This window comes from Propithecus coquereli, unplaced genomic scaffold (assembly GCF_000956105.1).
Source record: "Propithecus coquereli isolate 6110/MARCELLA unplaced genomic scaffold, Pcoq_1.0 Scaffold22, whole genome shotgun sequence".
In the NCBI taxonomy this organism is placed as follows: domain Eukaryota; kingdom Metazoa; phylum Chordata; class Mammalia; order Primates; family Indriidae; genus Propithecus; species Propithecus coquereli.
Window position 1 is genome coordinate 5381581 of NW_012147189.1, and position 11122 is coordinate 5392702.

General features: G+C 37.0%; 1 protein-coding gene across 1 annotated transcript in view; it reads left to right on the forward strand.

The window, feature by feature from the left end:
* Positions 1-11122, forward strand: part of ADGRV1 (adhesion G protein-coupled receptor V1) — a 539879-nt gene that overhangs the window by 159510 nt on the left and 369247 nt on the right. The window contains exons 51-53 of the mRNA XM_012644750.1: positions 557-736; positions 4426-4590; positions 9113-9290. Of these exons, the coding sequence (XP_012500204.1) occupies positions 557-736; positions 4426-4590; positions 9113-9290 (523 nt within the window). The remainder of the gene's footprint in view (positions 1-556; positions 737-4425; positions 4591-9112; positions 9291-11122) is intronic.

Consider the following 11122-nt stretch of genomic DNA (forward strand, 5'->3'; position numbering starts at 1 on the left):
TTATTACTGATTTGGTTAGAAGATCAAAATAAGCGTGACATTCCTATTAACCTAGTGTCAATGCAACATTAGGGAGTGTTAACCTTTAGTGTTCTTTTTTGAAATGTCTCGTATCTCCTAGCTAAACTTTTTGTCTGAATTTGTTTTTAATGTTCTGTTTGCTTGAATTAAAAGAACGAGCACAATAGTTTCTGTAACTTATTACAGTACAAGGTTGTTATTACAGTATTACATTATATTATTATGACCACATATGAGTCATTATAATATTATTTTTTTCTTTTTTTGCAGTATTGTTGTTGTTGTTGTTATTATTATTATTATCATATATGTGCTGTTCATCAGGGATCCAAGTTACAGACAGATCCGACCTAAAGACATTCTCAGGAATGTATCTCATCTGTAAACTCGGGGACTGCCTGTGTTATGAATGTAACAGGCAAAAAGTCTACTTTTTTTGGAACCATGTTTCTAAAAATTGTTATTACATTGTTTCTTTCCCCTTCCCTCTCTCCCTCTCTCCCCCTCTTCCTTCCTTCGTTCCTTTCTTCCATAGGTTACTGCAGTGATAGAAATCACCATAATCGATGATGCTGAATTTGAACTCCTGGAGACATTCAATATTTCCTTAGTCAGTGTGGCTGGAGGTGGCAGACTCGGTGATGATGTTGTGGTGACTGTTGTTGTTCCACAAAATGATTCTCCATTTGGAGTATTTGGATTTGAAAAAAAGAATGTAAGTTAAATCTATCAGGGGAGTGCCTTGCCCCAGGCTAATTTTTCATGTAATTTCCGAGTAGAAAGATGTCTTTCATTTTTGTTCCGAAACTCTTCATTACCCTTCACTTAGGAATCTCTTCTGAAGGCTCTTTTCAGTGGGTTATTGAATCAGGGGCCACTCCTCCAACCTATGCACACAATTTGATTGTAATGAGAGAGCTCTGAACATCAGGCAGTTATTAATACAAAGAGGAACAGATTCCTATTTATTGGGCATGGTACATGTTGGTACATGTACTTTCTGTCCATATCTTCTATTCTCTGCCTGCCCTATTCCCAAACCACCATCCTGGTCACAGGCAGGGTTCTGTCTTGGTCCTGGATGTTACTTCTCAAAATGAGTTTTGTTGGTGAGGGATTTATGTCACCCACTGCTGTGGTACTCTGTCATGACCTATATTGAACAACACACCACAGTCACCCCCAGTTCATGTGTTTCTCTTTATTTCTTCCCTCTTAATTCTCATTGGATGTTTACTTCCAAAGCCTGAAGGAGGGAACCCAATTATTATTGGTTCAACGACTGAGGGAAGAAAAAAACCTTAATTAATCATGAGAATGAAATATTTGTGCAGCTAGGTTTGGTGATTAGTACTCAATTATCATAATATATTAAATATAAAGCACTATAAATTCTATCGTAATTATCACATGGTGATTATGTCATAATTATTATGACTTTCCTTTTCGAACGAAATTCTAAGATGAAATAATCACAAAAATATTTAGATAATTCCCATATACTCAGCAACTTTTCTGGCTCCTTTTGTCACCATATCCTTTATTTAATCACTTACAGAAAATCAGTAATTCACCATAGATCATTTTTAATTAATAAACCAATTGCTCTAATGCCCATTGTCTTCTGACCTGTGGATACAGGGATAGACCTACAACTTGACTATCAGGGCTGGGCTTCCCAGATGCTCCAAAATTTAAATATAACCTAATAATTGCCTAATGCTTTGATCATTGAAATTTCGCTATCAGAAGAAAATGGGAACTATAAAAGAGACAGAACATACGTTTGCTATAGCCCAATGAGACTATTTTTCTTCCTTGGGAAAGAAATTAGCAGAAGATTTTGTAGGGAGTGGTGGATTGGCAAAAGACTAGCTGTGAATATCTCCCAGACAGCATAAAAAGTCTGGGAAGTGCAAAAAACGTATAAAAGGAGAGTAAAAGTATCCATAATATTAGTACTCTGAGATAGACATCAGTTAACATTTTGTTGTGTTTCCAACCAGGCTTTCTTTCTTTGTGTATGTGCAAAGAAAAATTTTAATACATATGAAAATGTAATTTAATTTTTGTAAAATTTCTCTATTAGCTTCCGAGTTTAGATGAAAAGCTCGGGGTTTAGTGTTCAAATCTTCCATTGATGAAACTTCATAAAAATGCTTTTACTTTTAACTTCATCACACTTTTGGATTTGAGCATTGGAAAATGTGTTTAAAAGCTTCTCCTACTGTTAAGGAAAATGAAGAGCTACACTACTATTCATAAACAATTTGTGTTTATTCAATTTTTTTTTTTTTTTGGAGACAGAGCCTCACTCTGTTGTCCAGGCTAGAGTGCTGTGGCGTCAGCCTAGCTCACAGCAACCTCAAACTCCTTGGCTCAAGCTAAACTTCTACCTCAGCCTCCCGAGTAGCTGGGACTATAGGCATGTGCCACCATGCCCGGCTAATTTTTTCTATATGTTTTTAGTTGTCCAGATAATTTCTTCCTATGTTTAGTAGAGATGGGGGTCTCGCTCTTGCTCAGGCTGCTCTCAAACTCCTGAGCTCAAATGATCCTCCCGCCTTGGTCTCCCAGAGTGCTAGGATTACAGGTGTGAGCCACCCCGCCGGGCAATTTGTGTTTATTCATTTTATCTTACCTGCTGCCATAAACTTTAGTACTCTAACCCTATTTAAGCACGCTTGCTCTGGGTAATAATGTCTTATTGTAATAACCTCAAATTTCTGATTTGTCTCCAGAGTATAACATTATGAATTAGGGTGCCCAATCCGTAGTGTATTATTCCTCATAATCCGTGTTATGAGTGGTAAACGTGTTGATAAATGTTAAGCACTACTACTTGGGCTTTATACTCACTAGGTACCAAATGCTATTTTTATTGTCGCTAGTATTAGTAGTAGCTTTTGCTCAGCCCTTTGTGGCTGCTTTCCTTATATCCTGTCTTACTACAACAGTGTCTTGATAGCGTGGAGTTTATCTTTTAACATGCATATGAGACATACAATATTGTGCACACAGTGAACATTCTATTAGAATTATTTGGTGATACATATTTAGACTCCTAAATGAAGAACATTGAGAAAAGATGGTTACTATAAATATGTTGAAAGTGATAAGCTGCTCACAAGGGCAGTGTGGTAAGTATATCAAAGCACTGGAAATCACAGAGACCCATAGAAATGTACTTATGACGACTAAACTAAAATGTTGTATCTATGGAATAAAAAAGTAATATATATTCAGTTTGTTTATAATGGATTTTTTCTGTTTTTCTTTCTTATTAAATATCTCTTGTTCTCTGAGGAGTGGTATGAATAGCATTGGGCATAAAGTCAAACATTTGAGTTAGATTCCAGGCTCCTCATCTCCAAATATGTGTATACATCTGGTCCTCAGATTTCTAAGAATTTCTGTGAGGTTTAAATAATATAAAGTATATGTAAGAACTGGCACATAATAGAAGCTCAATAAATGTCAGTTGACTCCAAATCTCTGCTCTTGATATCAATGCACAATCTCATGAAAAAAAGAAAACAACACTGTATTGCATGTTTGTTAAGCTTCTATCTGTCTTGAAAATGGAATGCATTGTGTTATACTTTGTATTTCCATAACAGATGGATGACATAGGTTCAGTTTGGACTTTGCTTCACAGTCAACATATGTAATTCGCTTGAACCAGGTAGTTTAATAAGGACTTATGTAAAAAATAAATAGTACTGGTACATTAACATATTGAATGTCCTCCTCTCTTAATATCAGGTTAATAAAACCTCTTTTAAACTTAGACTCACTAAAGTTGGTAAACCGCAGTTAATTCAGAGACAGTTTAGGTCTGTATTATGTGGGGAGCCTGATTGCTATCAGGCAAATCTGAATTCCTTCACATAGTAAGTGTTTATTTCTTCTTCATGCAAGAATACTGCACCAGAGTTCCTACCTGGCTGACTCTTGTGGACACCTCTTCTTCAACTGGTTGAAGATTCCTTCCAGACTTCTTCCATCTGTGGCTGTCTCCTATTCTAGGTCCTGGGCATCCTCTCTAGTCTCTATTCACCTGATAAATGGGAAAAGAGAGAATGTGGGGTATTGTGGAAGTTTATGTCCAGAGTATTAGCAGCATTTATCACCTCTGCTTCTGTTCTATTGGCCAGAATTCAGGCACGTTTCGCCTCATTGAAAGAGACAATGGGAAATGCCAAGTAGTTGAGTATCCAGGAAAAAGAGAAAATCGGGTTTGGTAAAACATTTTTTTCTGCCACATGATTGTAAGATGATATGAATAGAGTTCTAAATTCAAACACTGCAATCATTGTAAACAGAAATAAGATAATGGTAGTTTATCCTGCACATTTGTGTGTGTGTGTGTGTGTGCGCCTTACTGAATTTTCTTTCTTTCAGGTAATAGTTGATGAATCCCTTTTGTCTGATGACCCTGATTCTCATGTGACATTGACAGTTGTCCGGTCTCCAGGAGGAAAAGGAGCTGTTCGACTTCAGTGGGCTGTAGATGAGAAGGCTAAACATCAACTCAGTCCTCTGAATGGGACACTTCATTTTGATGAGGTATAGTCAGCATCAAGAAGCCTGTGATTTTTCTCTAACTTGTCTTTGATTTTCTTTTGCAAAGTATTACTTATGAATTCATGTGATAGTATTTAATATGCCTGGAATTTTTTAGAAATCCATATGCACTGTGGGAAAAAAAATCATACTCATACCCCCCACACACAAAACATTAGATATCTGAAATCAAATTATTTTTATTTTTTTGAAGTATTTCTTTCTTTTTTAAAATTTTTAAAATTTATACTTTATAGGCCGGGCGCGATGGCTCAGGCCTGTAATCCTAGCTCTCTGGGAGGCCGAGGCGGGCAAATTGTTTGAGCTCAGGAGTTTGAAACCAGCCTGAGCAAGAGCGAGACCCCGTCTCTACTAAAAATAGAAAGAAATTATCTGGACAACTAAAAACATATAGAGAAATTAGCCGGGCATGGTGGTGCATGCCTGTAGTCCCAGCTACTCGGGAGGCTGAGACAGGAGGATCGCTTGAGCCCAAGAGTTTGAGGTTGCTGTGAGCTAGGCTGACGCCACAGCACTCACTCTAGCCCGGGCAAAAGAGTGAGACTCTGTCTCAAAAAAAAAAAAAAAAAATTGTACTTTATAGATGTACATATTTTGGGGGTACAAATAATAATTTAATACAGTCATATAATTAGGAGAACTGGGATATTCATCAACTTAAATATTTATCTTTTCTTTATGCTAGGAATATTTGAATCATTTTTTTCTGGCTATTTTGAAATCTACAAATACATTAATTCTAACTATAGATTCTTTAATTCAGACCCTGCCTCCATTTCACCATCAAAATTACCCTTCTCTCACATTTTCTCTTCTGATTGAGGGCAAAGCCAGCCGACGAGGCTGGATGTGTGGGTGCCATCCGCAGCTCCACTCTTTCAGTAACTCTTACATGTATTCGATCACCAAGACTGGTCAGTTTTCCCTTTTAAATGTGCTTTTTTGACTATTCTGACTGTACAGAACTTCCATACTGAGTCAAAATATTGATTGTCAATGATAATAACATAAATACAATCTCAAACTTACAGAGACTCATAATTTTTAACACACATGTACTCTTTGAAAAAAATGATTGAGGAAGTATTTCAGCCAATCAAAAAACAGAATCACAATAAATCATTTAAGAATGGCAAACACATTAAAAGCTACCTGTATGTGCCCCTCCCACAATGTTAACAAGTGAAGGCAAAGGTTTCTCTCTACTTTGAGGAAGGACCAAGATTTCTTTGCCCATGTAATTGGTTTCTATAGCTTCTGAGAATAAGTCCTCTTTCCAAAGTCCTGTAGAGCATTTGCAGATGCTGTAATGGTTTATGTCCTTATAAACACTGGATATGAGAACCTTGGTTTTAGAGAAGCAGCTAGCCCTTTCCAGGATGTGATTTTGCTGGTTTCCTATATTCACTCAGTTTTTTTCTCTTCTTTCCCTTCCCTGGCCAGCTTTAATGACTGAAAGAAGTTGGCCGAAGCAGCATATGGTGCCCAATTAAATTGAACACAGGTTCATTATGAATAATCCCAACCTAACCACAGCAAACCAATATTTACCAATCAAACTCCCCACTCTTTTTCTGGAAGGGGAGGGTATATAGGGAGGTGAAGAGAACTAACAAACTGATTCTAAAATATACATGGAAATGCAAAAGGCCAAGGATAGCCAGAAACTCATGAAGAACATGGAGGGTGGCCTTACTTAACCATTATGTAAGACAATGTGCACCTAAAGTAAACAAGACAGTATGATTTTGGCTCCGGTATAGACAAATAGACCAAAGAGAAGAAAATGGAGAGTCCAGATTTGTGAAACTTTTTATAGTTTTTGCTTTTAGAATCATGTTTAATTCTAAACATTTTCCCTAAATTAATAAAGATGAAAACAGAAGGTAATTAGTGAAAAAACAAAAAAAGTAGAACTGATGAATAAGTTTTAAAAGACAACAAAAAATAACCTTACAAAGCGAGAATTGACAAGAAGGAAATAACCATTAAAAGAGAGAACATATTAAAAATTGTAAGAGACTACTTTATACAAATCTAGTCAAATAAATTTAAAAACCTATTTGAAATTGGCTCTAGTAGATATATAGCAGATATAGGAAGTCTAAACATAAGAATTTCCACAAATGAATAGAAAACAAATTGAAGAAGGAGTAGAAACTCCCTAGGTGATTTTCCAAAGGAATTCTACCAAACGTTTAAAGATCAGCTAATCATAATGCTACATGGTCCACGTCTACTTTTTGGGGAGGAGTCAATTGACCTTTCTTCAGAGCTTTCAAGACTGGACAGTACAAAAGGAAATATTTTTTTTTCTTTAAGTTTTTCAATATGTGCTTAATAAATTAATTAGTGATGCCCTCTGGCAATCTGTTTGCTTACTTAGTCATTCTGCCACCATTCTTGAAGTGGTGACTACTCTGATGGCATTAAATCTCAAGCCAGATATTGCAGATGTGCCATACACTTATTTCTCAGATCCTAATACATGATGACTGAAGAAATATCTAGTTTGTGTGACCTAGCCATTATCTGAAAACTTCTCAGCTGGCATGAGAAGAATTTTGAACTTAAAAATTAGTCTTGAATTTCAATAAAGATGTTTCTCCTTAATTATGAGCAATAATTTCTCAGTCACCAGATTCTCATTGCTAGATCCACTTGCCAGGTAATTAGAAAGATTTTCTGATCTTGAGTATACAAAATCTACACCAAAACGCCGAAGAGTCTGATATTTTCCCCCAGCAAATAAGGTCATCCTTCTTTAGTGTATTGTATCAGGAGGGATGGCTTTGTCTCTGGATCCCACCCTCTCCATCTATGTCTTTGGCCACCAACCTGATATATTTCATGTACAACTGCATCGCAGCTCCATTGTTTTTGTATATCCAGGTCTGAAGTACCCACATCTCCACAGGTTCTAATGTGGTTTTCGTGATGCCTTTAGTCCTCTCCCAGTCTTACTCATGGCTAGCGGTTGCCTTTCTGGCAATACTGCACAGGGAGATCTCAGCTCCCACAAATTATTCTATAGCAACTTAGTGCTCACATTGGCAATAGAGACACTAGTCTACAGAAGTTACTGTACATAGGATACATCCCAGGTTGTACCAAGATTTAATATATAATAGTTTCCTGGCCTGCCTCAAAATAGGACAGTGAGTGAGGGGTCGTCATTGCCCCACTCACAGGGAAATTCTCACAATAGTTCTGTTCGCTCCTACCTTGAAGGTGAAGTTCTTCTTTTTGTATTTCTACTTGCATGCAGGACGTCTAAGCTCCATACTCTCTGTTATAGAAATGCACAAGTCTCCTGGACATGTGGAATGGTCCACAGGTGATGAATCAGTGGAATGTTGCTCTTTATCTTCCCTGGGGAGAAGATTATAAGATGGAGATTAGTGTCCAGAGGCTTTTTAGGGAGTGTTGTTGAGATCAACAGCTGCGAAAGTGAAAGAAACAGGACTGGCAGGGATGAAGGCAAGCCATGATGCAGTTTAAACTGACACTGTAGTACTCCACAGTTTGTTTTGAAGAGAGACTAACTCTTCAGAGCTATCTGAGTTGGAGTAAGGGTGACTTTTATAATCACGTGTTGAGAATTAACTGGAAGTGGACCATTCCAGGAAGAGCATTTGACCCTGCAGGAAGGGACTTTCTTCAGATGAGGCAATTTCCAAAGGGGCCTGGCAGATGAGAGCTGTCAGCTGGAAACACTCCCATGAGACAGGGTAATGAGTCCTTTCCTGAAGAGGGATTTTAGTGAACTTCAGAGGATCCATCATGGAAATCTAGGGCAGGGCTATGCACAAGACAGCCTTGCTCTGAGAGTCTCTCCCATTCTTTCCCTTGGTTTTTCCTGAATAAACATTATCTTTCTACTACCCACTTTGACTCTTTGCCCTCTACCCATTCCTGCTTTCTTTCCTATCCTACCCACAGGTGTTGATCCCGAGAGTATTTATTATTATTTCTTTCTTGTCTCACCTTTCCCTTAGCTCAGGGATTTCTTAGAAACTTTAAGTTTCCAGTGTAGGCTGGTAGAAGTAAAATGGTCCTTGGGGAGAGAATGTATAGAGAGAAGGAAATATGTAGAGAATAACTACATTCATACTTCGAGACATAATCATGATACATATCATTTTTATCTCTACCTTCTGCATTCTGAAGCAATTCCAATTTGTCCTATGTATCACTTATTAAATTTCCTGCAGTTTGGATTCTGCTGTTTATTGTTTTTCATAAAACAATAGCTTTGCAATTGCATTTTTTCTTTGAGATTTTTATTATTAAATAGTGTTATTTTAAACTCTTCACTCAAGCTGTTCTCTTTTCGTAGTTCCCTATGCTATTTTACAGTATTTGCATTAAAAAAAAATTTGTAAAGGCTTCTAGGAAAATGTGTACCTCCTGCCTGAGACCTTATTAAATGTACTCATGAAAAATCTATAATTCTGTAATGCATCACTCCCATTCCTTTTTCTCTCTGCTTATTGTGAATTAGAGGCTCAGAATGGATATAAAGAGGGAAGAGCAGATAACAGTGGGAATGCAATGGCTCTGTGTTGAGTGGCAGCCAGTTATTCCTGGTCAGTGCATTCTCTGGAGATCAGAGAAGTCAGGAAGTGGGTCGCACCCCCTCTATGGTTCTCCCTGTTATTTAGGTTCATGGTGTGGAATGGGTATGTGTTATATAGTCAACCCAACATGATTCTTCCACTAGTGAAAATTCTGACTAAATTTTAGGAACTTTTTTTTTTTATCTTTAGTTTCTTTTGTTGTCAGTCCAGGCCCTTTGTGGTGTCTATATGTGCATTTCAAGAAGGCACAATCCATGCAACTAGTTGACTGCCAATTTAACTCAGAAGTCTTTGCCTCCATCTTTCTGTGTTAATTTGTTATAAACATATAGGTGTTCAGGGTAAATAAAAAATAAAACTCAGACAATACAGAGGGATGTAGAAAAGTAAGTAAAATTCCCCTGAATCTTCCTGTGTCTTGTATTCCTACTTCCTAGAGATAACCACAGTTGACAGTTTCTTACACATCTTTCCAGAAATTTCCTATGCATATTCAAGTATATGTATCTTATTCTTACACAAGTGGAATTTTACTCTGCAATCTGTTCAGTAACTTGCTCGCTTTACTTTACAATTTATCTCAAACATTTATTTTTCATGCTAGCCCAAATCCACTGCATTAAAAAATTGGTTACATATTTTCCATTGCAAAGGTTCCCCTCAGTATTTGACACTATCTGTATTTCTTCATGAGCACCCTGTTTTGGTATGGTTTTTATAGTTCTGACATTTCTTGTCTCTCTTTCTGGGATTCGCATTTCTTGCTTAGTGAACCATTCTCTCCAGCTCCCCTTCCTGGAGTGTTTGTACACCGTTGCAGACTTCTGTCATCTATGTTTGCATCAATTTTTATCTACTTTACTTTCTTCCCAATAATGCTTCTCTGGTGATACTGGAAGTAGCCACTGAAAAGTAAAGAGGATATAGATTTTATAGCTAGCTGGACCTTAATTCACATCTTCACTCTGCCATATCATGCTGGGTGACTTTAGGAAAATTAATTTCCCTCACATTTGGTTTCCGAGTTGCAAAATGAGGATAATATTGCTTAACCTGAGCAAGGGTTGTGAGGATTACATGAAATGATGTTTGTGAAGAGACTAACAAACATCCTGTCACTTAGAAAGTGCGTTATACAATGGCTATCATTTACAAAAATTCTAATGAAATAGCAGATTGCTATCTCAACTTAAGACAGTGAAACTCTACTCCTTCTCTACATTGTGTGACTGAAAACTTAAGGGCTTTGAATTTCAAAAAGCGAAGGAACTATTGATAGTTCTGTTTTCCTGAGATAGCCTGTAGTGACATTTCCTAACCTGCTGCTCTGAAGTGCCATTCAACAGAGTACTAATAATTGTTCTAAATTTTAAAGAAAAAAGGATTCTATGTTCAAATAGATTTGGTAAAAGCTTGATTGAACTAAGCAGGCTCTTTTTGTGGAGGAATTTTTTAGAAGCTTTAATATATTTAAGTCCATTTGGAATCTCTAATAGAAGAAATTTTCTGAATTTATTCTCCCATGAAACTTTCTCATCATCTTTTAATCCCAGAACATTTATTACTATCTTTTGTAAACATTAATCGGAAATTTCCACCTGTAATCGCCCTTTTTTTCCCCATTACTAGTTGTAGATTTCTTTGAGAAATGGAGATCATATGATATGATATGCTGTCTCATGTGCAGTAGTAAGAGGGCAATATAAAGTCAATCCTTATCATTCCTGATTCCACATTTGTGAATTTGCTTACTCACTAAAATGTATTTGTAACCTCTACAACCCAACATTCCATGGCCAGGAGGGGTGGCTCATACTTGTAATCCTAGCACTTTGGGAGGTTGAGGCAGGAGGACTGCTTGAGGCCAGGAGTTCAAGACCAACCTGAGCAACCTAGAAAGATCCCGTCTCTACAAGAAAAAAAAATTAAAAAAT